At 51.5% G+C, this 25,263-nt stretch overlaps 1 protein-coding gene across 5 annotated transcripts; it reads right to left on the bottom strand.

Annotated features, from left to right (window-relative positions):
* Window positions 1-8,013: 8,013 nt before the first annotated feature.
* LRFN1 (leucine rich repeat and fibronectin type III domain containing 1) lies at window positions 8,014-20,200 on the bottom strand. Of its 5 annotated transcripts, XM_037021682.2 has the most exons (6): window positions 20,079-20,200; window positions 17,510-17,542; window positions 16,771-16,835; window positions 15,129-15,183; window positions 13,283-14,725; window positions 8,014-9,779 (listed from the first exon to the last, which is right to left on the bottom strand). In XM_037021682.2, the coding sequence occupies exons 5-6, from the start codon at window positions 14,686-14,688 to the stop codon at window positions 8,873-8,875; spliced, it is 2,313 nt and encodes a 770-aa protein (XP_036877577.2). In that variant the 5' UTR covers window positions 14,689-14,725; window positions 15,129-15,183; window positions 16,771-16,835; window positions 17,510-17,542; window positions 20,079-20,200; the 3' UTR covers window positions 8,014-8,872. The 5 variants fall into 5 exon arrangements, with proteins under 5 accessions (XP_036877577.2, XP_073081769.1, XP_036877578.2 ...); XM_073225668.1 differs by lacking the exon at window positions 16,771-16,835; XM_037021683.2 differs by lacking the exons at window positions 16,771-16,835; window positions 20,079-20,200 and adding an exon at window positions 20,014-20,033.
* Window positions 20,201-25,263: the final 5,063 nt, after the last annotated feature.

The following is a 25,263-nucleotide window of genomic DNA, read 5'->3' as shown; positions in this document are numbered from 1 at the left end:
GAGCCTGGACCCACCCCTAGCCAATCTGGGACCCCAGACCTTATTTATATACTAAGCCTCACCCATTATTTATGAAGCTACAGCCCTGACTCAGTACCTCAAAAGAAATGTTTATTTTTCTACTTTTATACAATATGTGCAAATAAACACTAAAGAATTGGAACCATCTGTGATAGGTGAGTCCTTGAGTGTGTGTGTGATTGTGGGTCTGATGAGCATGATGTCTGTGTGATATTGGTAAAATTTGTAACTAGCTGTGTATATTTGTATGTGCCTGACTTCTGCAATTATGTGTGTGTATGTTTCCAAGTGAGTGTCTGCCTGAAGCTGAGTCTAACTGAAGATGCATAGTGGAGTATTTATGCCCACATGTGTGCAAATGTGTGAGTATTTATGCTCGTTTATATGTCTCCCCCTGCCTGTGTAAACTGCATATCTCTCTTTTCCGTGTGTACTTAGGACAGATGGAGGTCTGTATCAATCAAGTGCTTTATCCTGTAATAAGTACTAGAAACCCAACTCAAACGGGTAAAACAAAAATGAATTTATTATCACATATAACAGAAAGTCAACAGGATAGTTCTAGGACTGATTCATTCATTCATCCAATAGTGTCATTGGGAAACTAATTGGTTGATTCTTACTCTGGCTACCTCCTGGTCTTAAGATGGCAGCCACAGCTCCTGCTATCACACACAAACAATAACCTCTAAGTCCTAACAAAACACCCCTACCTAATGGAGTAAAACAATGCCCATCTTATGCTCACAGATTTGGCATAGATAGTTTTCCTCTGCTCCACAGTGTTAAGGTCTTGATGCCTCTCCCACAGTTCTTAAAAGCAAGGAAAACCTTTCAGAGAAACTCCCTATAGTGTGTGTGTGCTTGTCTCATTGGCTAAAACTTTTTTATGTGCCCAAGCCTCAACCAATCACTGACAAGGAGGATATAATTAGAAAGATAGTGTTAGACTAATCATGATTTACCTTTGCAGTTAGGGAGAAGCCCTTTCCCTGAAAACATGCCTCAGGGAGAGGAAATACATGAACAAACTTAGATTTCTACCAGCAGGAAGAAGGTGAAAGATGGACCTAGGCAGCAGCCTAAACGGCATCTGGAGGTTCCCAGGTCGTGAATGTCTTGCAGGACTGATAACTGGTGGTCCCCAGTGGCATCACTGTTTCTGTTATTAAAACACTGAAATACTTTCATACCGATTGGCAAATAGCTATTTCCCCAAGAGGCCCCTAAGCAAACCTGCCCCACCCATGCTGTCTCAGCCCTCCCCCTGTAACCCCTAGAGCTTCCAACAGTTCAGAAATGAAGGTTTAGTACCTGATACAAAGGGGTGGGGATCTGTTCCAGGATCTGTTCCAACATGTGGCCATCGTGCATTCTGATTCTAACAATGCCAGTTGTCAAACTGTTGGCTGGCATCTCCAGCTCATGCATTGTGTTGTGGCTTTTAAAAAGTGGCCACAAATTTTTTGACAGTCCTCCCTTCTAGAGGCGGAGTCAATGTTCCCCTCTCATTGAACTTGTACTTGGGAGTTCTTCAACCAATAGAGTACAGTAGAAGTCAAGCCAAGTAACTTCCAGCACCAAGTTAGCATAGCAGTCTTGGAACATGCCTTCTCAGAATCTCCCTCTCGGAACCCAACTGCCGTGCTGCAAGAAGCCCAAACCACATGGAGAGGCCACATGTACACACTCCAGTTGACAATCCCAGCTGAGATCAGCTTTACAATCATCCCAGCTCAGGAACCAGAAATGTGCATGAAGAAGTGTCCAGATAATTCCAGCTCCCAGTTGGGGTACAGACAAGCCATCCCCTCCCCACTGTGCTGTGGTCAAGTTCCTGACCCACAGAAAGTAGGAGCATAACAAAATAATTTTCATTTTATGCCTCTCAGTCTGGTTTTTTATGAGACAATAGATAATTGGAACAGTGTGACAGCTACCAGCCCCACACAATCCACTGTGAGGTGTGTCACAAGAAATTTATTACCAAGAGCAACCCCTGAAGTTTCTGAGTGGTAGAGTTTCTATTGCATTACTGGGGTTTCAGAATAATCCCCATAATCCTATAACTCTCACTCTTTTGCATGTCTCAATTAGGAGACAAAGAGTGGAGCACAGTCATACACTAAAAATTGTGCACGACCCCATAGCCACTCCCACTGCATTATATGGTCTGTGAGTGACAGAACCCCAGTTTGGGTATAGGGGCAGCACAGGACATAAATTTCTTTCCCCCTTGCCTGACACCTGCTTCCCCAGACTCCCTTGCCATCTGACATGGCCACATAACTAAAGGGCTTCTTTTTTTTAATTTTTTTAAATTTTGGAATCATTAATCTACAATTACATGAAGAACATTATGTTTACTAGGTTCCCCCCTTTACCAAGTCCCCCACAACATACCCCTTCACAGTCACTGTCCATCTGCGTAGTAAGATGCTGTAAAATCACTACTTGTCTTCTCTGTGTTGCACAGCCCTCCCCATGTCCCCCACACACTATACATGCTAATCATAAGGCCCCATTTCTTTTTCCCCACCCTTATCCCTCCCTTCCCACCCATCCTCCCCAGTCCCTTTCCCTTTGGTAACTGTTAGTCCATTCTTGGGTTCTGTGATTCTGCTGCTGTTTTGTTCCTTCAGTTTTCCTTTGTTCTTATACTCCACATATGAGTGAAATCATGTGGTACTTGTCTTTCTCTGGCTGGCTTATTTCACTGAGCATAATACCCTCTAGCTCCATCCATGTTGTTATGAATGGTAGGATCTATTTTTTTCTTATGGCTGAGTAATATTCCATTGTGTATATGTACCACATCTTCTTTATCCATTCATCTACTGATGGACATTTAGGTTGCTTCCATATCTTGGCTATTGTAAATAGTGCAACGATAAACATAGGGGTGCATCTGTCTTTTTCAAACTGGGCTCCTGCATTCTTAGGGTAAATTCCTAGAAGTGGAATTCCTGGGTCAAATGGTATTTCTATTTTGAGCATTCTGAGGAACCTCCATACTGCTTTCCACAATGGTTGAAGTAATTTACATCCCCACCAGCAGTGTAGGAGGGTTCCCCTTTCTCCACAGCCTCGCCAACATTTGTTGTTGTTTGTCTTTTCGATGATGGTGATTAAAGAGGCTTCTTAGATTAGCTAATTCATGTAAAGAATTTAAAACAGTTCTTGGCACAAGGAAAGGCCTATATGTGTTTATTGCTCTTACTCTTATTGTTTTATACTTTTTTTCTTCCCTGACAGAAAGAAAACTCTTCCATGAGTTCTCTCCCTTCCTGCTTTATTCACTGGTAAATGAGGACCTGAAGCTGTGGTGGTCATTTTATGACCATGAGGCAAAAAGCCTAGAACAAAGCTATTCTTCTAAGGAAGGTGGAACAAAAGAGTAGGAAACTAAGTCCTTGGTGATACCAGTAAGCCATTGCACCAAAACCCCAAACCTCCTAACTCCAGACTCATTAAATGAGATAATAACCAAAAGTCTTAAGTCATGTTAATTGGATTTTCTGTTTCTTGCAGTCAAATGTATCCTCACAAATACATCTCTGTGTGCCCAGCACAGAACAGAGGAGGTGCCAATTAATATTTGATGATACAAATGTGCATGATATAAGATATGTCTGAGTTCAAGTACATGAGCACTTCAGTATAAGTTCTGTAATGGAAATAAGGTTGCAAATCTATGCTGAGAGGCACCAAGGCCTAACAAAGAAATTTTGAACTGGATTTATTTTGTTTTTTCCTCCCCAGCATCCATTTCTCCTGATAAAGATCCTCAATTATCCTTTGGGGAATGACGCCCCACCTTTCCCACACCCTCATTTGGTCGGACACGTGACTCAGGTTTGCCCAGTCAGAGCACTCCATCGCCAAAGCACAGTGGCATCTCCTTCCCTTGTCCTCTCTCATGACAGTTTTTGTAGAAGCTGTTCACTCCCTCTGCTGGGGACATGTCCTACTACTCTCCCACCATTACAATGTCCTCATCTGGCTAATTTCCATTCATCTTTTATGTCTTGACTAATATCACCTCCGCCTCCAAAAATCCATCCAAGTGGCGCTCTGGAGGTTCTATTGCTTCTATATGCCCAACAAGCTTTCCCACTGTGATATAATGGCTTAGAAGAAATACATATTTGGTCATTCAGATGATCCTATGACTCTCACTCTTTTGCATGTCATTCAGATGACCGAATAAATACTTCTCAGATGTATTTAGTCTTCATCTACAGTTCCTGAAAACACTTCAGAGTCATAAAGGTGAAATAGATGTCTTATTATTAATTAAGGTGAATTTGGACCCCACCCAAGGGCACTGGCTGACTGTCAGGAGGACCAACCACGTGATTAGAGGGTTGGAACTTTCAGTCCCACCACCACCCTCAACCTCCAGGTGGGGGAACGGGCTGGAGTTCAACCAGCCAACGGCCAATGACATAGTCAATCATGACTATGTAATGAAGCCTCCATAAAACCCCAGAGAACAGCTTGTTTTTCAGAGAGCTTCCATGCCTGGGGAACTAGAATGCTTCCAAGTGCCACCAAGCCAGGGCCCAAGCTCCACAAGGACAAAAGCTCCTTTATTTGGAACCTTAGCCTATGTATCCCTTCATCTGGCTGTTGATTTACATTCTTTAATAAACTGGGAAATATATCATTTCTCTGAGTTCTGGAAGCCACCCTAGCAAATTAATCAAACCTAAGGGAAGGTCATTGGAACCTGCAATCTGTAGGCGGTTGGTCAGAAGCACAGGGAATATCCTGGAGCTTGAGTCTATTGTCTGAAGTGGTGGGGGCGAGGGGCAGTCCTGCGGGACGGAGCCCTCAACCTGTAGAATCTGACATTACCTCCGCGTAGGGGTTGAGTCAGAACCGAGCTGAATTTTCAGATACCCTGTTGGTATCTGAGACTTACTGGCTTGTGGGGGAGGATGGGGCTGGATCCCCTTCCCCACATTGGAGTTGAGTCTCGGAACCTTAAAAGACCCGTCCTACTCTTCTGGTGATGATTTAAGATCAACCCTATCAAATTGCCAATATTCTGCCATTCCTAATCTACAAAACTGGTGATTTCATATGGTTCACCCAACATCTTAGCAATGTACCTCCTCCAACCCAAGCCACAGTACCCAGAAATATGACCCCTCACCTGGCCAATCAAAGCATTCCATTCCCATGGATGCCACCATCAGTGCAGGACCAATCAGAGCCCTTCCCTGGGATATTTTTTTTTATTTTTGCCATTATACTTCTAGCCTATGATGCTAGAAAGATTGAGTCTGTGTCTGTAAACACATGGCCATTTTCCTCACCACATGCAGTTGAAGGGGATGAATCTGAGCTGAGACAGGCAGAGAAGAGAAAGGAGACAAGTGAGAAGAGTATCTTGGTGGAGTTAAGTCTGAGTTCCAGTCTCAAGGCCAATTCCTTGCAGCTTTACCCTCAATGGTCTCTGTCCAGATATATGAGCCAATAAATGCCTGCTTTTTATACCTAATTCAGTTAAGCTGAGTGCCTGTCACTTGCTACCAAAAGACTGATTAACACATGTACCTGAACCTCCAAGCAGGGTCAGACAGTTCCTCTGAGCTCCCAGTCCCCTGTGCTTCCAATGGTAATAGCCCTGACACAGCCATCTTTCTGTCTGAGCTCCAGGAGGGCAGGGACTGGGTCTCTCTTGGTCACTGGGTCTCCATCTCCAGTGCCCAACACAGGGCCAGGCACAGAGCAGATGCTCAAACATTCCCCTTGGATGATGCCATGCCCTCTCTCACCAAGTCGACCTGTTCCTTGGGTTTAAAGCTTTCAATTTTGAAAACACAAGCATGTCATTGGCATTAATGATTCTCTAATAAATGAAGGGGTTACTGGGGAATGAAGGCAGGTGAGGTATCATCCAAAGGGCTGAACCACGGACCATGTGGACCCCAAATATGTTGAAGAGAGGATGCCAAGTTCTAAGATACCACTTCCTGATTTTGTCTTGAAGGGATGCACAAAGCTGGGGTCTCCACTGAAATCAGCCCATATACCTCTTTTGCTGAAAATCCTCCATTGGCTTCCTACAGCTCCAAGAATAAAATCTTGACTCTTGACCACAGCCCATAAGGTTCTGCAGAATCTGCGTGCCTCTCCCAACCCTTCTTCTGCTCACTCCAGTCCAAACACACTACCTCCAACACAGCAAGTATACTCTTCAGGGCCTTTGCACATGCTATTCAGTTTGCCTGGAATGTTTTTCCCTGGCTCTTCCTATAGTGGATTTCTTCAGCTCCAACATCACTCTCTTTGACCCTCAATCTAAAGCAGGCTTCCAGTCATTCCCTGTCCCATCACACTGTTATCACTCTTTACAGGGTACTTATTTACCACGAGACACTCATTATTTACTTGCTTATTTATTGTCTTCCCCCTCTGGAATATAAGCTCCATGGGGCAGGGGGTTCTTGTTTTATTTAATTTATTTGTCAATTTCGTTCGTTGCCATATCCCCTGCACAGGACCAGGTACATAGTACATGCTCAACAAAGCTTTATCAGGTGAAACAGAGACAATATAGTCAGAAGGTTACTTGTGCAGGATTTGGAGGCAGTAAACTTTCCAATCATGGCTCTGCCATTTACTGGCTGTATGATTTTGGGCAAGCCCCTTAACCTCTCGGAACTCCAGTTTCCTCAACTAGAAAAGTGGGTGCACATGCTACACGTCTGATGCAGAAGGTAAGTGCTATCATGCTTACTAACCAAGTAACTCCATTTAGCTGAGTGTTGGTTTACATGCTCAATCTTCATGCATCAGGGAACATTGTGAGCACAGTGCCTGGCTTGTGGGATGTCCTCAGTACCCAGGAGTGGTGATGGTTGAGACGGCTAAGTGTGGTTGGGCCACTAGGTGAGCGAGCCTCCTGGCCTGCGGTTCCCTAGTGCCTCTGTCCTTGCTGCCTCCCACCTTGTCTGCCCAGATCCATCCCCTTTCCTCCTGCTCTGTTTCTATTTCTGTCTTTCCCTTCTCCTCCCCAGGCCTCAGGGGGCCCCTGGCTGGCATGAAGCCTCCTTCCTTCTTCCCCTGAATCAGGAAGGACTATTCATTGCAGGGCCCTCCAGCAAGGGCTGGGGGCATCCTGCCCAACCAACTTCCCTTCCCCAGCTACAGCTCTTAGCTTCACCTGAGAAACTCCCCTTGCCACACCATCCTCTGTGCCCCTAGAAGACGCCCCCCAACACCTAGGGTCCCTCAGATTCCAGAATAACCAACGAGCTCTGTTTCCTCTCTCACCAGGCTGGCTTTGGGTACCTCAGCGAAGGTCACTGCAGCCATTCTGCAGTCTCTAGCACAGGCCTCATGAGCAGCCTAGTGTAGTAGCAAGGAACAGATGCCAAGATCAAAAAGCCAGCTCCCTGACTTCTTCTCTGTGGATTCTTGGGCAACTAACTTCACCTTGCCCTGGTTCAGATTCCTGTCTGTAAAATGGGACCAAAGGTATAGAGCTCAAACAGCTGTCCGACATCAGAGAGATGAACTGTTTAGCACCATTCATATGGGGAATGAACACTAAACTGCTCAGCAGTGGAGTTCTGTGGTTAACAGTACAGACTCAAGTCAGGCTGCTTGCCTTTCTAAATCCCAATTTTGCCATCTTCTGGTTATGGGACCTTGGGCAAGTTTTCTGGGCCTCAATTTCCTCATCTGTAAAACAGGGTAACTGTACAGATGTCTCAGGGTTGGTGTGAGGATTAAATCACTTAGATGCTTGGCACATGGTAAGCAAGCACTCACTAAATGTTAGCTATTACTGTATTATTACTCCCCACTTCTAAGTCTTTCAGAAGTGAGGAAATAGTCTACAAGTCTCCCTGGTCTCAACTAACGATCCTCCCCCTTCAGTCTCACTGAAGAGTCCTTAAACTGTAATCTAGGAGTATCACAATCTAGGTTGCCCCCTCCACTACTACCACCAAGACACACAGACACACACAGAGGTCAGCAGAGCGGCCTCAGACACAGAAAAAAGTTTAATTCTGCTGCGGTGGAGGGTCCCGGCTCCAGTAGGGAGGGGGATTTGGTTTTGGATTTTGTTTATGTGGGGATTTTATTTGGGGAAAGGTTAAGGAATAGTGGAGAGTCTGGTCCTTCCAGTGGGACCTGCCCCGGAGAATGCGTAGTTGGAAGAGGTAATTAGGAGAGACAGGGAAACTGGACAAAAACGTGAGAGGTTAGAGGCAGAAGAGACAAAGGAGAGACAAATAGGGAAGATAGAGACGAAAGACAGAGACGACAGAGTGGGGGTCAGAGACAAACGAAGGGAACGGAGAAAGGGGGACCCCAAGTCAGACCCAACAGGACCAGGGAGGTGAATGGGATGGGGTGGGGGCTTTGGAGGCCGCCGCGGGATAGAATAGGATCTAGTCCAGCCAGATACAAGAAATGGGCCCCTCGCCCCTGCCCCGGGTGCCGGGTGGGGTTGGGGGCTCGTGTCTCAGTGCTGCAGTGTCCGGGGACCCTGCCCCTCCCCGCGCTTCGCTGTGTAAGGCACCGGCTCCAGCGAGGTCCGCGAGCGCGCGAGGGGAGGGGCAGGAGAGTGGAGGGAACAAGGAGTCCGTGGGGTAGGGTAGCCCAGTGGACCACCCCTCCAGCCCCCTGGGCGTGGGGACGTGACCTAGAGCCATAGTCCAGGCAGCCCGGTCCCCTCCGGGGAGGAAAAGGACGCGTCTCCCCTCCAGTCCGACGTATTGGCGTTGCGCTTTCTCCCCCGAGTCCTGCCCCAGCGTCTGGGAGGCCAGCGACTGGTCAGCTGGGCGTTTGCCCGCGACACCCAGGCGTCCCAGCGCCGGCCCGCCGCTCACACGGTACTCTCCAGCATCCACTCGGTGCTCGTAAAAGCCAAGCGCGCCCTGGCGGAGCCCAGCCCCAGGTCTCCGTCTTCCCCGGCCGCGCCCCCTCCAGCCCCGTCCAAGTGCGGCGTGGAGCGGTGGCGCTTTGTCCGCCGGGCGCGGCGCGGGTAACTGTGGCTCTGGAAGAGCGCCCCGTAGTCTCCGTCGAACGAATAGCGTTGCCGCGGCCTCGGCCGGGCCGGGGCCCCGCCAGGAACTAGAGCTAGAGTCGGGGGCGCCGAAGCTGGGGGTCCCAGCGCCCCGGAACGGCTTCTCCGAGGGCCCGCCGCGGCCCGAGGTTCCTCCCCGAAGGTTTCCTCGGATGGCAGCAAGCACAGCGAGGCGGCCGAGCCGCTCAAGGAGCGTCCAAGGACCGCCTCCAAGTCCGCGGGAGCCGTCTCAGGCGCAGCGGCCTTCCCCTCGGCAGCCTCGGCGGCACCAGCTGCGGACGCCACCTCGCGCAGGGCCTCGTACCGGTCCTGCGCCGGCAGAGGCGGGACCTGTGCCGCGCCTGCACCGTTGGTCTGCGAGCACACGTGGCTGACCCGCGGGGGCGACCTGGAGGTCCCCTTGACGCGGCGGCCATCTCCATCGCCATAGACCTTGTAGCGGATCATGAGCAGAACGATGAAGACGAGGACCGAGGCAACGATGACGCCCCCAATGGCGATGATCATGGTGCCACCCAAGAAATGGGCCCTCAGCGGGCGGCAGGGCGCCGGATCCCCAGCCGTGGTAAACTGCACACAGCCCACCACTCGCGTGGCCGGCAGCGCTGTAGCCCCGTCATCGTAGACAGCCAGCACGCACAGGTCGTAGGCGCGGCCGGCCGCCAGATCGTTCACCAGGAATGTTTGGCTGGTAGATGGGATCATCCTGCGGGAGGGAGTGGGATCAGCAAGGGGTCAGCTCCACTCTGAAAACTACGTCGCTTCGCTTGCATTTCCCACCCTTGGCTACCTAACCATCCATCCCTATAAGTACCTCACCCTCTGCAGGACAACAGCAGCCATTCAAGCAACAAATTCCCACCCTCTCATAACCGTTGCTACATGTTATGGCCATCATCTGCATGCCCCGCCCTCAGACCACCCCCTGCCTCATCACCTACCAGTATAATTAATGTCTGCCACTCATATTCCCTTATCTACATATACTGGCAGCATGGGAGGAGTGCCATAGCTTTCATGCCCTGCCCTCAAGGGACACACTCCCAAACAATGTCTCACTCCTCTTAGGCCAACTGCCTTCAAAATCTCTTATGCCCAGATACTATACCCGCTTCCCCTTACCTGCATGCTCCACCCTCACTCAAGTGGACTCTGAGGTCAACTCATACCCTCAGTCTACTCCTTCTGGGTCAACCAATGCTCATCTAGTTCCCCTTTGGTAGGTATTCCTGCTCTTTTGGGGAAACCATGATTCAGGCCACTCCAGTCATCTGCATGTCCCACCTTTAGGTAAATACCTCTCCTAGCTGCACCTATCTTCTGGAACAATTTCCAAGCCGCTCAACTACATATTCCTGCCCACAAAGGAACTGTGGCTACAGGCAAACTCCCCTTCTGATTGGTGATTTCCAAGCCATACTCCAGAGAGGTCCACTGGGGATAGTTCCCCTACTGTGCCTAGGACCACGTTCACTCTGCATGTCCTGCAGCCACTCTATGTACATGCCCTGCCCTGTATCGCCAGAAGTCACCAAGTCACACCCCCAAGTAAGTTTCCTCCAAACTGAGGCAAACTTAGCCAAGTAGATCCCTTTCTTGCTATAGGCCCCTACCCTCAAACAAGGGGCAGGGTACAAAAGCATTTAGGCTGACAAAGTCTCAGAGCTAGATTGCCTGGGTTTGAGTCTCTCTGCCACTTGCTAACTCTGTGACCTTAAGCAAGTTTCTTAATCTCTCTGTGCCTCATAGCCCCTGAAGAGGAATATTAAGAATTCCTATATAGAGATGTTGTTAAGTATGAATGAGTTAACACACCCAAAGCCTGGCACTTAATAACCTTACCATCATTATCTTGAACCTCACCCAGTGTTGGCCAGTAACCCTTGCTGCGATTCACTCTACTGCCAGCTGCACTCTTCCCCATTTGTAAAACCATTCCCATTAGCCTTGCCCCTCTTCTGTTAAGGCACATCCTTTCCATACTGTTGGCCAGGACCAGCCTTGGCCAAGCCGGGACTGCCACATGGACTTGCATGTCCAGCACTCAACCTCACAAGCTCTCCTCTCCTACAAAGCTCTTAGTGGGTCACCTGAGACAAGGACGGCCTCCTCATCTGCATGGGACCAGGCAGCAGGAGTTCCGCCTACTCTGAAAGGCCACGCCCTCATCTCTACAGGCCTCTTCACCTCCCCAGCAGCCAGGCAACCTCTGGTTCTGATGCCCACCTCAGTTCACCCACCTTCAAGAGGCCGCCTCCCTCCAACCAAAAGACAAGCAAGGACCCCAGCAGCTCATAAAGGCCTGCTCACTTCTCTGACTCTTCCCCCTGGCCTGCCATTTTACAGACCACTGCCCCTCAGGCCCATCCAACCTTGGTTGGGCTCCTGCTGTAAGTCTTCCTCTTCTCTCACCTCCCCTGTCAAAGAGCCTTAGATTCCTCTTGCGTCTTCCCCTAGAATAACCAGTTGCTGGGGGCTCCCCTCTTTTGAAGGACAGAGGCTGGCTCCTTAAGAAAGCTTGAGCCCATTTGTCTCTAATTGGCTGCAAGACCCAAGCAAGCAGCAGAGCAGGTTTCTCGTTGGATGTCACCTCCGCCCATGGCAGCAGTGAGGAAGTTAACCCCTTCAGCGCCATAGCACAGCTATCTGTAATGGGGGATGAAGGACTGGAACTGTGGCCCTAGGGGAAGGGAAGAGTCCCGGTGTCCGTTGCCCTGCTGGGGTCAAAGGGCCATCAACATCGGTATACATGCAGGATCTGGGGGCCTGTGAACCTCCTCTTCCCCACCATGTGTAAATGCCTCTCTTTTCCCTGGTCTCTGTCGTCATCACTTTTTCTCTTTTTGAATCTGGTCACCAAACACTGAGTAAATGCTCATCAACCAACATGGGAAAGCACCTCCTGTGTGCCAGGACTGTGGCCATGGGTTAGAGAAAGAGAGAGAAACAGAGAGGTGGAGAGTCACAAAAACCAAGAGTTATTTACAGAAATGTATTTTCATCTCCCTTAATCCCTGCCTGGCAAACAGTCGGTGCTCAATAAACATGTTCAGTGCAAAGGGCAGAATTAGGAGTTAGAAGGGTAAGGGCTGGAATCCTGGCTCTGCCACTTTGTGTGTGACTTTTGAGCAAGTGACTTCTCCCTACTGAGCCACAGTTTTTCTGTCTATAAAATGGGAGGGGAAATCATGACCACTTCACAGCAGAATTGGGAAGATTGAATGAGTTGGCATCCTTGCCAGGCATATAAAGATTTTGTTTTGTTCCCTTGTTTTCCCTAATGTTTGTAAGACTGGACTGGTGTCTGTTCTATCTTGTCTAATCTATCTCAGCAGGCGCAGGGCCCAGCATGGATCTGACCTGCAGTGAGCATTTACTCAGTGTTTGGTGACCAGATTCAAAAAGAGAAAAAGTGATGATGACAGAGACCAGGGAAAAGAGAGGCATTCACCCATCAACCAACATGGGAAAGCCCCTCCTGTGTGCCAGGACTGTGGCCAAGAGGACACTGGGGAAGGTGAAGATAGAGGCCAAGAGGCAGGCCTGCTGTATAGGTCAGAGCATCCCTAAGAGCTGGGGCTCCCCACAGGTGGGGCAATGGCTACTTCCCCTCTGGCACCACCCAAGTGAAGTCAGAGCCTAGCGCAGAGCAGGAGCTCAGTACCTAATGAGGGCAGGAGAGAGAGAAGGTACAGGCAGAGACAGAAGCAAGAGCAAGAGAATGACAGGGATGATGGGGGAAAGTGACTCTATAACCAGAGTAAAGGCTTCTAACCCAGTGGATGGCGGAAATAACTTACATGTTTTTCTGATGCTTTTTGCTTTCTGTTTCTATAAAGTACCCAATATGTTCATATAGTAACACTGGTATGTAATTTTGAAATATAAATATAACTGTAAATGTGTGTGTATGTTTAACTGAGAGGGCACACAATCAAACACCTTTGGGGAGCAGTGAGGTGAGCCCCATGAGAGCAGGGATCATTCTGGGCACATTCACTGTTAACTCCAGCGCCCAGCCCTGCTCTGGTTCATGTGGGTGCTCAAAGAGAACTTGCTAAATGCATGAGAAACAGAGACAGACAGAAACAGACAGAGGACAGAGAAGGAGATAGGGCAAATGAGGGCACAAGACAACTCTGCATGGTCATCTAGAACCCCAAAGGAGTGACAGATGGGAGTCAGGGCCCCTGGAACTGAAGCACCAACCTGTACACCAGAGAATCATCGGCAGAGCTGTTGTACTGAACCTGGTACATGCGGATGCCGGGTACAGGCCTCTGGGCTGGCCAGCGGATGAGCACGGAGTTTGAGGTGAGTTCGGCTGCTACCAGCCGGCGCTCAGCAGTTGATTCATTGGCACCGGGTCGGCCAGGCGTTGCAATGTCAGAGGAGCCAGGCTCGGTGAGAGGTGGTGGGGCAGCTGGTGGGGGTGCCATCAGAGGCAGAGGTACCACGCACACCTCCACAGGTGCTGTGGCTTCACCGGCAGCGTTGGAGGCGATGCAAGTAAAGGTGCCACTGTCCCGCAAGGTGGTGATGGTTACATCCAGTGTCCCATCCCCCCGGACCCGAGTCCGACTGGAGTTCCCCAGCAACCGCCCATCAGGCGCCACCCAGTGCACTACGGGTTCAGGGTCACCCACAGCGCGGCACCGCAGGCTGACTGCCTGGCCCTCCACCACCAGGGCCCGGCCCCCCGCCTGCCGTGTGATCAGAGGGGGTTCACACAGGAACTCCTCCTCCGGGATGGACCAGAAGTAGCGGTCGGTGAGGTGCTCGGGGGTAGCGCATGTCTCCAGGTCATCCTCTCGGGTCAGCCGCCGCAGCCAGAGCAGCTCGCAATTGCAGTGCAGAGGGTTGCCGCCGAAGCTGACGGTGAGAGGTGTGGGTGGCTTCGGCCCGGTGCCTTGGGACCTCAGGAAGAGCCCATCAGGGGGCAGTTTATGGAGGCGGTTGGAAGTCATGTCCAGGCGAACCAGTTTGTGAAGCTGCACGAAGGTACCTTCGGCGATGTGATCAATGAGATTGTGGTCCAACGTGAGGGTGTTCAGGTTCACCATCTGGCCTACGGCCTCCCATGGCAGGGCCTCGAGGTTGTTGTAGGACAGATCCAGGTCTTCCACGGTAGACAGGAAGGCATCAAAGGCAGCCGACTCCACCCGGCGGATCTGGTTGTTGCCAAGGATCAAGTGGCGGAGGTTGCCCAAGCCACGGAGCTGGTCACCGCGCACCTCGGCCAGACGGTTGCTGTCGAGGTGCAGAGCACGGAGGGCGCGGAGGTCGGCAAAGGCGCCAGCTGCCACCTGGCCGATGGTATTACGGGACAGGGTCAGGTGCACCAGGCTGGTCATGTTGGCGAAATCTCGGCGGCGCACAGCTGCGATGAAATTGTCAGTGAGCCGCAGCTCTACCACTCGCCGGTCGATAGCCGGTGGCACAAAGAGCAAGCCAGTCTTGGCGCACAGCATGGTCAGTGTGGGCGCCACGTTCTGGCAGATGCAGCGGCCGGGGCAGGGCTGGCCACGAGATGCCCCAGCCCAGAGTAGCAGCAGGAAGGGCAGGGCAGCAGGCGTCGGCGAGAGGAGCGCCGAGAAGAAGGGGCCTGGAGCCATGGTGCACCGGGGAGGCAAGAGGAGTGGGAGGTAAGTCCTGCCGGGGAAGGAGACAGGTCACCCGGGCAAAAGGCTAGACCACCAGCTGGCCTCCCTGGGATGTCCTGCTAGGAGTCTGACCCAGACCCCTCCCTTCCTGACCATCAGGCCTATAGGACAGTCACAGGACTCATCAGCTGGCATGCATTTACTGTCAATAACAATATTTCCATACTGGCTGGTAAACGACCACTGCCCCTCCCGAATGTCCTACCCCCAACTCTGCCCCTCCTCTAGGAGCTCCCAGACCTCTCATGATCTCCCAACCAGACAGGTGACATGGGGCCAAACCTGGGCCTTCCAGTATACACTAAATATCTTGAGAAATCAAATCACTGCTGACTTGGTCATGGATTTCAAAGCCATAGTCCCTAGGTTCAAACTCCAGCTCTGACACTTACTAGCTGTGTGACCTCGGGCAAGTGTTTGAACCTCTCTGAATCTCGGTTTCTTCATCTGTAAAATGGAGATTAAAAACAAGCCTTACTTCTGTGAGGATTAAATGGATTAATGAGCAAGGTATACTTAGAACAGTACCTGGCATATAAAATGTGTTCAATACATGTTAGCAATAATTACTATTACCATCATCAAGTGCTCAATATGTGGCAGGCACAGATGTATGTGCTCTTATTTAAAGCAAGTGCTTTGAAATCAGACTCAGATTCAAGTCCTGGTTCCAATATTTGCTAGCTCTGTGACCCCACACCAATGATTTCCCCTAACTTGGCCATAATTTCCTGATTTATAAAACAGGATGATAATTGTACCATTTTCATTGCATTGTTGCAAGGGTTCAGACTCACTCATGGGGAGCACCGAGCACAGGGCTGAGCACACAGCAAGTATTCAATACATGTTAAAGGAAAGCCCCCCTCCACCACCTTTGGCAGTGGCACAGGGAGTCTGAGGGTAGAAGATGGGGCTGAGAAAAACACACCAGTCTCCCTGCTTAGCTTGGGAAGCCCTTCTCGGAGCCTGTTTTCATCCTGGGCTCTGCTGAGCTCCCAAGCATGGGGCAGACTTTCATGTTCACATCAGTGAGCACACACAAGGCCCCATACATGCCTACACACAAACACACACACACACACACACACACACTCACTCACTCACTCACTCACGCTATGCCTCTGCTCCAGGCACAACCTTCCGGCAGGGATTCCCCTGCGGCGGCTGCAGCCCACGACATGTCAGCTCCTATCACAACATGGGGTGGGTGGGGGGATGAAGTGGAAAGGATGGGAAGGGGGCGTCCCTGAAACTGTTTTCACCCTGCCCCTCACCCCACTCCCTGCTGGCCCACCCCTGGGAATCTGCAGTTTGGGGCCATGGCCTACATGGCCCTGATCCTTCAGCCCATGGGGAGGGGGACTGTGGACATGGAGAGGAGAGGCCAAGAGAGTCAGAGAGAGGTGAGGAGACAGGGAGAGACAAAGGGGAAGGAGATGGACTGGCAGAAACAGAGACAGAGTCAGAGAGAGAGAGAAAGAGAAAGAACCCAAAGGAAAGGTGGAGAGACAGGGAGTGAGACAGAAGCCAAAACAAAGAAGAACTTAGCATGGAAGAGACACAGAGAAAAGAGCCATTGAAACATAGATGGGAGACAGGGACAGGCAGGGATGGAGAATAAGAGTCTCAGAGAGAGAGACAAAGGCAGAGGAAGAAAGAGATAGAAACTGAGAAGACAGCGACTAGGCTGAAGAGAGAAAGAGGTAGACTCAGGCTAAGGGCATCCCCCATCGCCGAGACCCCCCAATAATGTCTTTCACTCCCTGTGGGACACTGCTTTGTACTGGACAGAAAACCCTGGCCTGGAAGGCAGAACCCCAGAGTTAGGAAGCCCAGCTCTGTACCTGCTTGGCAGTAGGGTCTCTGGTGCTTAGAACTCCGATTTATGAAATGAGGTACAGAGCTTCACCTCCCACCGCTGAGGTGGGACTCAGGTTGAAGGAATTAACAACAGCAGTGAAAACAGCTAACTTTTATTGAGAGCCAGTGCAACACTGCAGGACAGGATCTGGCCCGCCTGCAGGGACTCACCCTTCAGTTCCCTGGGGCGGCACTTTAGTTGAGTGACTTCACTCTCTGTGCCTCAATGTGCTCATCTGTAAAATGGGGATAATGATAGCACCTGCCTCATAGGGTTGTTGTGAGATTAAATACATGTTAAAGGAAAGCCCCCCTCCACCACCTTTGGCAGTGGCACAGGGTTGTGGAAAGGACATGCCTCATAGGGTTGTTGTGAGATTAAATGAGATAATACACTGTAACATGCTTAGAATAGGTCCTGACAATAAACACTGTACCAGTGTTAGCTGCTATGATGATGATGATGATGATGAATTTAAGCATTTTCTCTGGCTCTCCCTCAGCCACCAGCTGGTCAGACTATCAGATGTTCCCACAGGCGTGCACAGATACACACAAAACGGTGAACCATGTCCATGCCACTCTCTCCAAATGCAGGGGTCATTTCATGTCATGAAACACTCTCGTACCCTTTACTGATATCATGAGGAAACTTTCTTTTCCTGACCACCTTACCCATCCTGAGAGCAGATGCCTCCAGGCTTGAGACCCCCACCTGCCACCATGTTCTGGCTCTACCATAAGCCCTTATCCAAACATGACACTCTTGACCTTGTCACCACCCCCGACCTGGAGGGAGGGGGTCACCTGGCCCCTGGGGAAACGGCCATACCCTGCCCTGAAAACCTTCTGAGGCAGGGCTCCATGACTCCAGCCCAAAAACTCCCCCAGCCTGAGGGACCCCACTCACCTCTCTTCAGGGAGTCAGGGCCTGGGCCAGTACCTACAAAGGAACAAAATGACTCTATTAGCATCCTTCAGGCTCCTCTCTGAGGACCTGCCTCAGAAACCATCTCAGTCAAGGAAGTCCCTGGTGTGATCATTCCCTGCCCTCCTGCTGCAGGCCCTGCAGAGTCTCAAATAGATCTAAGAAGTCATCTCTGGAAACCAGAGTCTGGGCCTCAGGACTGTTCACCTCCAAAACCCAAGAGTCCAGGACTCCTTTGGGGGATCCAGAGGCCAGGGGTCCCAGCCCCCACCTCCCTCAAGACCCTGGAGTCTGGAACCCTACGTTCCTCCTCCCTCAGACTCAAGGCTCCAGGTCTCACTCCCTTCCTTTCTCAAGACCCAGGAATCTGCCCTCCCACTAGGCTCCTCTTTCAAGATCCACAACTCTAGGGTCCCAACTCCTCCTTCCAGAGTTCACATCCCAGTCCCCCAACTTCAAAAACCTGAGTGATACCAGGAATGGGGAAGAGCCAGAGGTTCCCATCCTCACCATCACACCACTGTCACACCAACATGTGTGGACATGCCAAAATCCACATAGGCCCACAACCCTAGTCTCTACTTTTGGCTTTCCATGGACACTCTAGCATGATCTGTGTTACCCCAATTCTCCATGGGCTTGTGGCCTGGGATGTGGACACAGTTATGTCCATGGACCCCTGAATGAACCACATGGGTCATGCCACATGGGCCCCAGTCTCGCTGGGCCCAGAATGGAGGTGGCCCTGTGCCAGGGACAGTCATACGCGTGCATATCACTCTGCACATATATGTTTGAATGTATATCACCGCAGTCCCCAGAGACGAACACTGATGCATAAATGGACTCACAGACACATACTCTTAAGGTTGGTGCACATGCACACAACCACACACATACAGCATTGACTTTCCCTTGCACATTCACACACACAGGTACACACACACAACAGAGTAATCCATGCACTCCCTTGCAGACAACCAGGTATATGCACCTATAACAGATATACCCTTGCACACTCACCAACACACAGGGACACACATATATAACAGATACTCATCTGCACAAAGATACACAGGTGCACACTCTTAAATGCCCAACACAGTCAGATTTCTCAGATCCCCATAATGCCCGGACACAAAAGCTGATACATTCCTATGCCAAGAAATGCACAGTTGCACACACTAGCTGATACATATCTCACACACATACATAGAACTATAAGCATACACAGACACTGACAAGGCTGATATACACTCAAGCAAGCACACAGGCACGCCAAGATCCACCTTTGCACAGACACTGAGATGTTCACTCATAACAGACACATGCTCACATAACAGCCCGGCGAGGGATTTATACACCTACAAATGCACACAAAAAACCTGAACCACAGTAGCATAGTCAACTGATAGGCAGAGATTCATACTCACAGTCATGCACACACATACCTCCCAGCCCTGAGGTCCCCCACCCCACCTACTTCCCAGGCCAAAGAAATCCTAACATCCCTCCTTCTCAGAACATCTCCCACAACCCCAACCAAGGCACAAGCCAAGGCCAGAAGTCAGAGTTGAGCGGGTCAAATCTCAGAGGGTTGGGAGCCTAGTCCTAGAGCACAGGTCCAAACAGATCCTCCCACCAGCAGCCCAAAGGTACCCCAGCCTGGCCATCTGTATGCAGGCAACTCTGGCCCCATCTGCAGAGATCTGGCAGGTTGGGGGATTGGGGTTGGGTGGGGTGGGTGGGGAAGGGCCGGGTCTGCGCCTCTCCCCTTGGGGCCCATCTGTCCATCCCTCAGCTTTGCATCCTTCCATCTGTCCACCTACCGGCCTCCCATCCCCCCTCCCAGTCACCGGGAAGGGGAAGACATGGCCGTCTCCCACAAGGACCGCTGAGGACCCCCCCCAGTAGACATGGACCGAAGGAACGGCAAACTGCCCCCCATCAAACCCACACAGAGGCCTGGACCCACAAGGCGCGGAGACCCAGCGGCCAGCCAGGAACCTGATGTGGACGCACAGACACACACCCTCGGAGACATACAACCCGCAGACACACACACACACACACACACACACACACACACACACACACACACACACACACACAAATGGACACCCGAATGGGCACACCCGGCTACACAGACCCTCGGATGGACATCCACCCTGGACACAAACACCCAACACAGCTCGCCGCGCGCACACACTCGCCGGGGGGTACCCACACCTGGGCACACAACCCACGCACACACACCTGCACACAGCCCCTCCGATGGGCGCGCGACAGCCCCCCAGACACACAGCCGGAGGGGCGGCCACTCGGGGGACACACACGCGCGGCCGGACACAGCACCTCGACTCAACACTCAGCACACACCCGGATGGCCACACAAGCAGGGCGCCGCACACGCCGGCGCCGGGCACACACACAGGGCCGCGCGAGCGCACGCCGGGCCCGCCGCAACGCCGCGGACACACACTCACTCGCTCGCACGCTCACACCGGCGCCCCCGCCCGCCGCCTCCCGGGCCGCTGCGGGCCGTGCTCACCCAGCCCGGGAGGGGGGGCCCCGGGCCCGGCCCCGCCGCCGCCGCCTCGCTCCGCGCCATGGTGGGGGGAGGGCCGGGGGAGGGGGCGCGGTGCTGCGGGGCCGCCTCCCTCCCGCCTCCCGCCCTCCCTCCCGAGCCGCCGCCGAGCTCCGCCCTCCGCGCCGCCCGCCGCCCGAGTCCCGCCGCCGCCACCGCCGCAAGGGGGGAGGGGGCGCCGGCCGGAGTGGGCGGGAGGGGCGGCCACACACCTAGACCCCTGCCCCGAGCTCGCTGCAGACCCCTCTCCACTGCGGAGCCGCGGGCCCACCCCTGTCCCCTCCCGAGCCCCACCTCCAGCCCCACCGGCTTCCCCAGAGACCCCCAGACCACGCCCCGACTGGCTTGGGGACCCCGAATCTCCCAATGAAGACCTCGGATGAAGCTCCAATACTCAGGAGGACTTCAAACCTTGTCTTAGATCCTTTGAGGACCCTGACCATGTTCTACAGCCACCCAGGACCACAAATCATGTGCTATTCTCCTTGATGACCTCAGACTCCCACCACACCCCATGAGGGACCCCAAATCATGTCATCAACTCCCAGGGGAGCCCAGATCATAACCCCACATCCAAGAAGATTCAGAGCATCCCCACTGGGAACCCTATATTATACCCCAACATTCAGGTGGACTCCAGGACCACACCCCATCCTTCAGGGACTCTAGACCATACTCCAACATTCAGAGGTCCCAGACCATATGTCAGCATGCAGGGAGTCCCCAGATCATGCCTTACTCCCTTTGGGGGCCCAGACCGTTTTTGACAGCCACCCAGGATCACAAACCATACCCTACTGCTTCTTGGGCACCCCACCCCCAACCCCCAGCAGGCATGTTCTTCCACCCTCTAGGACCTCAAACCATTCCCTGATTCACAGTAGGGATTCCAGGCCATGTCTAACTTCTACGGGGCCCCAAAAAAGTCTCTTATTCCCGTAGGAGACTCTAAACTTTCCCCAGTACCCCCCATTATACCCCTGACCATCCCTCCCTCCAAGGCACCTCTTGGTTTTCAGAGCCCTTGATTTGCCCCAGGTTCTTTCCCTGCCTCCTCCCTGTTCCTATTCTCTCTCTTGGACCCTTCCCCTCCCTGTGACTTCCGTGGAGCCCAGGATTCCTTATTTCTTCCTTGTTTAGCCCCCTTCATTGCTCAACTCCTACCCAATAGCTGACCCCCTGGCCCCTCCCCCAGATCACACTGAGTATCTCAGGCCACTTTCTACCTCGTTCTGAAACACTCACCAGGCCCCCAAACCCAGCAAGACCATCCCTCCAAATCTCTCTTGTTGCAGTTCTGTAGGTCCTTGGCAGCCCCAACCCTTCCCATTTTGGATCCCACTGTATCAAGATCCTGCCTCAAGCCCTTTCCCTAAATTCTTCGTAGCTGCAAAGCCTGTCCTGTCCCCTAGATCAAAATCACCCCTGCAGAGCCTCCCACTAGTAAACCTTGACCCCATTTGCAACCATTAGATGCCTGGGGACACTCAGAATCCCACAAGTCTCCAGATTCCACCATCATCATTACCACCACCCAAGTACCATCCCTACCCCTCACCGTGGTTCCTCGTGCTCCCAGCTGGTGCATGGAGATACAGGGCTGGGAGGACATAAGTGGGAAAATACTAACAACAACAGCGAAAGTGGAGCACTACTATGTGCCACAGATCGTTGTTAAGGGCTTCACAAATCCAACTGCATTCACCCTTCACAGGAGCCAGATGAGGTGATCCCATCGGTATCCCTGTCTTACAGATGGGGAAAATTGAGCCACAGACAGATTTAGTCACTTGCCTAAGGTCACACAGATAGTAAATGGCAGAACAAGGTGGAGGTGAAGGGAGACAATGTAAGGGCAGGTCTGGGATGGACAGGAGTGGGCAGGGGAGGAGAAAGGAGGAGAAAGATAACAGTAAGAGGGAAGACAGGAGAAGAAAGATAGCAATAAAATGTGCTCTGTGAGTGAGGCTGTATCTGCTTGGGCTCAGGCGCTTTGTTTCTTTAGGTTTGGGGGCCACTCCTTCAAGAGATGGTACAAACTAGGGACCACCAACCCTCTTTCTGCTAACTTCCACTCTAGGCTCCCACAGACCAGGTTCCCTAGTTTTTGAATTCAGGTCCTAGGACTTCCCTGGGACACTTCTCCCTGCTCACCTTGAATGTAAGTTATACAGAGATACACAGAGATGGAGAAACAAAGGACCTGAGCCCAAGCAGAGACAGCTCCACTCACAGAGTACATCTGGCCCTGTGGTGCGCAGATGGATATTCACTGTAAAATTGTTTCAACTTGACTGTTTGAAATTTTTCATAATAAATGTTGTGGGGCAGGGGAGGGGAAGCAGGACTCTTCTAGAAACTAAGGAGGCAACAACAACAACAAAAGAATTGCCCCAACAGGTCCCAGCATGTCTGTCACATCACCTCATTTTATTTCCCTCATAGCACTTGTCATTCTTGTTAACAATCTTGTTTACTTGTTTATTATTTATTGTTGACCTCTTTGTTATTGCTTGTTGTTTGGTCATTAAAATACAAGCCTCCTGAGAGGAGTGGCATGGGCACCAATTTTCTCTAGTGTCCAGAGAGCTATTGGCACCCAGTAGGTGCTCAGTAAACATGTGTTCTTGAATGTTTCTTAGGTGAGGGCTGGGGAGCTAGGCCCATTCCAGACTTACTGCAGGAGTCACACGAAGGAAGAAACATGATCTCCCAGCCTGGAACACAAGAACAGAAGGGGTATACCCCAGCAGCTGGAGAATGCCCCATAAAGTCAGGGAATATGAGCCGGCCTGTAAAGGAGGGCAGCAGGTAGATAATGGAATTGTTTCCTCACACCCTAATTCCTGCCCTACACCTTCTAACAGAGACGCACACCAATCTCATTCTTCCATCAGGCCCCGCCCCTAAGCCTAGGCCCCACCCTATGTCACAACCCTGCCTCGAAGCCAAAACCTCAGCCCTATCTGATCTAAGCAGTGGCCCTCAAGCTTAGGTCCACCGCCCCCACCACTCCACTTTAGGCTCCACCCCAAGAGCATCCCGTTTGCAGCCTAGGCACTGGCCCCTCATGCCTAGTTTGGTTCCTCCATTCTCAGCTATGTCCTAAACTCCAGTTTCTGCCTTTCAGCATAAGCCCTTCTTATATTCAAGGTGAGCAGGGAGAAGTGTCCCAGGGAAAGCCTAGGACCTGAATTCAAAAACTAGGGAGCCTAGTCTGTGGGAGTCTAGAGAGGAGGTTGGCGGAAAGAGGGGAGGTGGCCTCTAGCTTGTACCACCTCTTGAAGGAGTGGCCCCTAAACCTAAAGCCATGCCCCGGTGTGCTGACTCTTCATTGGGTAGTGTATTCTGTTCTGGCTCTCTGATTGGTCCCTCCACAATCCCTCTAGCCAAACCTGCTTTGCATTGGGCTGCCCTTCATCGTCACCCTCTCTGAATGGTCCCTACTTTCCAAACTCCCTGCTCTTGATTGGGCAACTCCTTGAACATGCCTCTTTCTGATTGGATTGTTTACAAACATGAGCCTGGATATAGTAAGAAGTTCAACTATGGGGAAGGGGAGAAAAAAGGGGGGATGGAGGAGAGGGGGAAGAGCAGAAGCTGGTTCCCTAAATCCCCTGTCTAAGAGAGGGAGTGGCCATTGACTGCAAGATATCCTTGGGTTAAAGTTCTAACTTTTTAGTCTAGGGGCTTCCAGCAACTATTTTTGGCTTCCATGCCTCAGTTTCTTCATCTGTAAATTAGGGATAATAATAGTAACTTTTTCATGGGATAGTGTAATACCTGTAAAGTGCTTGTGGAAGTACCTGGCATATAGGAAGCTCTCAATCAGAGGGTTAGCTACTATTAATTTGATCATGTAACTGCATGACTTTGAGCAAGTCTTATGGCTCTATATACTCTGAAGCGGGGAGTTGCTTGACCTCTTAACTGAAAGCCCTCTCCTATCCCCAGCCCTCTTCCTCTTCCACCTCTAGCCATCAAGGATTGAGGCTGGAATCACAGGGAGGAGTAGAGATGTGCCTGGTGAAGAGATGGAGGCGTGACACCAGGGGTGTCAGAGAGGAGAACAGCTCAGCCTAGCACCCTGCTCCCAGAAAAGTGAAAGCACGGGAAATTCTCTATTCGTGCTGTGTAGAGTGATTCTATACTGAATCTCTCATGCAAAGGGCTTGTCCTGACTGGGGGGAAGGGTGAAAGGGGTGGGCAGAATGGAGTGTGTTCTGGCTGGGGATGGGTTGGAGCTGGACTTGTGGACCCTCCCCTAGGAACGACCAGGCTGGGGGAGGGGCAGCACCAGCCCAAGGTCACTGTGTCACTGTTACTATGGCGACGTCCACCTCTCTACAGGGAACCTGGAAAGGGATGAGGGGCAGGAGCTCCCGGGTCTCTGACTCTGGGGACTGAGAGAGGAACAATCAGAGACATGGAAGAAAAGCAAGAGTGATTTATCTCTGTGAAGACCTGCCCATCAGAATTCTCAAACCGTGATACACTGTGGGTGTTCAATAAATGTCCCTCAGAGCCAGAGAGAGCGAGCCTGAGAGAGTCAAATGCCCAGATATGCCAGAAGAAAGACAGAAGAATCTCCCCCTGGGGGCGGATAGGGTGTCTCTCTTCTGGCCCCTCAGCCTCATACTTAGGGGTCCACTGGGAGTCCTGAATCATCTTCACCTTACCTAGCCCTGGGCCCTCAGGCCTACCCAATCACACAAACCACCCACACCAGCAACTCCCGAGTCCCTGAAGCAATTATGTTTGATCCTTCAACAACTTTTCTCCCTTTAAGTTCTTCCTGCCTGGGGGCTCACTGAGGAAAGTAGTATTCAGCGCTGGCTAATGCCTGCTAGACTCTGGAGCTACTGTGGGAAGGAAAAGAAACAGGCACTCTGTCTCCTTTACTCTCAGAGACCCAGGTATCTTTATTCCCCTTGACAGTGGCCCCTCCATGGATTTCTGACATTCCCCTAATTTCTCCAGGCACCCATTCTCCCCTAGAAACCCCTATAAGCCCCTCCTTTTCTTTCTGAGAAACTGGTATCCTTTCCTCCCGGGACTCAGCGGGCATGCCTGCCCTCTGCTGGCGCAAAGCTGGTACTGCAGAGACTGCCGGCCGTTGCCCACAATAAAAAACAAACTGAGCCAGAAC

The sequence above is a fragment of the Manis javanica genome, chromosome 17 (genome assembly GCF_040802235.1).
Source record: "Manis javanica isolate MJ-LG chromosome 17, MJ_LKY, whole genome shotgun sequence".
Classification (NCBI taxonomy): domain Eukaryota; kingdom Metazoa; phylum Chordata; class Mammalia; order Pholidota; family Manidae; genus Manis; species Manis javanica.
Note: the sequence above shows the minus strand (reverse complement) of the source record. Positions and strands in the feature narration are given on the sequence as shown.

What these genes read in the sequence shown, in the direction of transcription:
- LRFN1 (XM_037021682.2), bottom strand. Translation starts at nt 14,688, where the DNA reads ATGGCTCCAGGCCCCTTCTTCTCGGCGCTCCTCTCGCCGACGCCTGCT. An exon ending in GATGATTCTCTGGTGTACAG is followed by an intron (nt 9,780 to 13,282) that starts GTTGGTGCTTCA and finishes TCCCTCCCGCAG; the next exon opens with GATGATCCCATCTACCAGCC.